General features: G+C 39.3%; 1 protein-coding gene across 1 annotated transcript; it reads right to left on the bottom strand.

Moving 5' to 3' along the window:
* Positions 1-901: 901 nt before the first annotated feature.
* Positions 902-1,850, bottom strand: LOC104798756 (malate dehydrogenase, mitochondrial-like; the record flags this gene model as incomplete). Its single annotated transcript, XM_010520950.1, has 3 exons — positions 902-1,282; positions 1,360-1,477; positions 1,729-1,850. Coding segments are annotated over 3 exons (381 nt in total), but the record flags the coding sequence as incomplete, so codon positions are not given.
* Positions 1,851-1,978: the final 128 nt, after the last annotated feature.

Below are 1,978 nucleotides of genomic sequence, written 5' to 3'. Positions count from 1 at the left end.
ACGCTCTTTCGAAACCCTTGCCTCGTTTCCCGTTTCATGATCTCTTTGTCAAGATTGGAGTCACATCCGATGCTCCATCTTGAGGGAGCGTATAAGAGGATATATTTGTATTTTCACAAAGTGTATTTACGGTTTATTATGTGTATAAATATCCTAACTAAATTAATTATTCAATAATACAAACATTATAATATATAGATGCACTTATTTTTCTAAGCCTAACAAAGTCTTCAAACAAAAACTATGATAAGTAGTTTGGATCGAAAACTAATCCTCTTTTGTATTATTCCACCAATATATGTGAGTACTCATCTTCTCCTGTTAAAAAAAAAATTAAGGGGGGAATGTGAATATTATGGTAAAAAATGAATTAAGGGGCGAATGTGAATATTATGGTAAAAAAACGGGGTGAATGTGCAAATAAATGGAAAAAAATGGTTTATTCGAATGGAGACGTGACGTCGCGTGGCACGTCGGACACGAGTGAGTGGGATCTCGATCACTAGCTGACGTGGCTTAAAATGACAAATGGGCTCCACTCGAAATAAATGAAACACCTACACTCACTGCTGACTGCCCCTTGGCTTACCCATTTATATGTCACCTTTTGTTTTTGGTCTAATGTTATGTTATGTCATGTGTGGATTTGTCGTATCTCAGTACACGGGCGCATCCATCCACCATCGACGGTCCATAAATACATCTTTAGGTTCTCGTAAATTGTTTTTGGGGGTAATACATATTTATGTTTAAATTGATAATTATAATTATGTACATATGTATAGATTTGAGTTTCTATGTTTACATCATCTTATATATAACTATAAATTTTGTATTATATATCATTTTATTGAATTCGCAAATCAAACTAGAGACTAATACTTCCAAGTGGGTTTTGAAAAAAATCGGACCAAACCAAATGGGCGACCCATCAAAACCTGACGCAACTGAAGAGTTTAGCAAAAACGAGAAGCCTTGATGTGTTCCTCAACAGGGTTGAACCGAGAAAGCCCCATGTGGGTTATTACATCTCTCTCACAAGCTGCGAATTATTTGATAAAATATGCGAAAAATTGAAAAGAGCCCCCTCCCTTGTTTCATTTCATCCCAAGCAATAATGTGACTAAATCTCTCGCTGGACTCAGCTTTGGTTGGCGAATTGGATTCCCTTGTCAATGGAGGATTTGAGCTCCGGCTTCATGGCTTCCAACCCTTGCTTCTCATAGTCAGAGAGCGGCCCCAAGTCGTATATCTCTTCCACACCGTTCTTCCCCAGCCTCACCTGCACAAAGCCTCCGACCCTTATCAACCAACTTCTTTCTTCTGCAACCAAAATCTGAAGAGAGAGAGAGAGTATACCTTGGAGGCGAAGAAAGGGAGCTCGGTGACGGTGGATTGGACGAATGTGCATTCCACAATGTCTGGAACACCGTTGAGTCCCTTCAAGCAGGCGTCAGCGAAAAGTGCTCCAGCATATCTGTTAAAAAATCATCCATCAAACACCATAACCAAAGATAGATATTAAGCTAAATTTCACCAAGAAGAAGATCACCTATTCCAAAATCGTAAGAACATTAGCAAAAAGTGGGACATGGCCCGTCTCACCACTATCTTAGAAAAAATAGGCACACCCAAGAGATTGCCATCATGCTATGACTGGAAACAAGTTGCAATACCAAGGGACAGAACAACTATCAAATTCGAAGGAAAGAATGTAAGAATACATACGCCATTGACAGTGTAGCAGAACCCTTTCCAGCCTTGGCCTCAACAACCTCTGTCCCTCCGTCCTGTGTACGCTTTGTGAGGGCCTTAATATCTTCGTCTGAAAAGTTGGCTTTCGGAGTGGCCTATGTAAGCATTACCCATCAAATAACATGAAGATTAACAAAAACTAATCAAAATGGCGAGAAATCAATCATTAACACTAATAAGGTACAAGACAACAATGCATTTGAAGGGAACAAGCAGGGAAAGA

The sequence above is a fragment of the Tarenaya hassleriana genome, unplaced genomic scaffold, assembly GCF_000463585.1.
Source record: "Tarenaya hassleriana unplaced genomic scaffold, ASM46358v1 Cleome572, whole genome shotgun sequence".
In the NCBI taxonomy this organism is placed as follows: domain Eukaryota; kingdom Viridiplantae; phylum Streptophyta; class Magnoliopsida; order Brassicales; family Cleomaceae; genus Tarenaya; species Tarenaya hassleriana.
The sequence above is the reverse complement of the archived record's forward strand: the minus strand, read 5'-3'. Positions and strand labels throughout refer to the sequence as shown.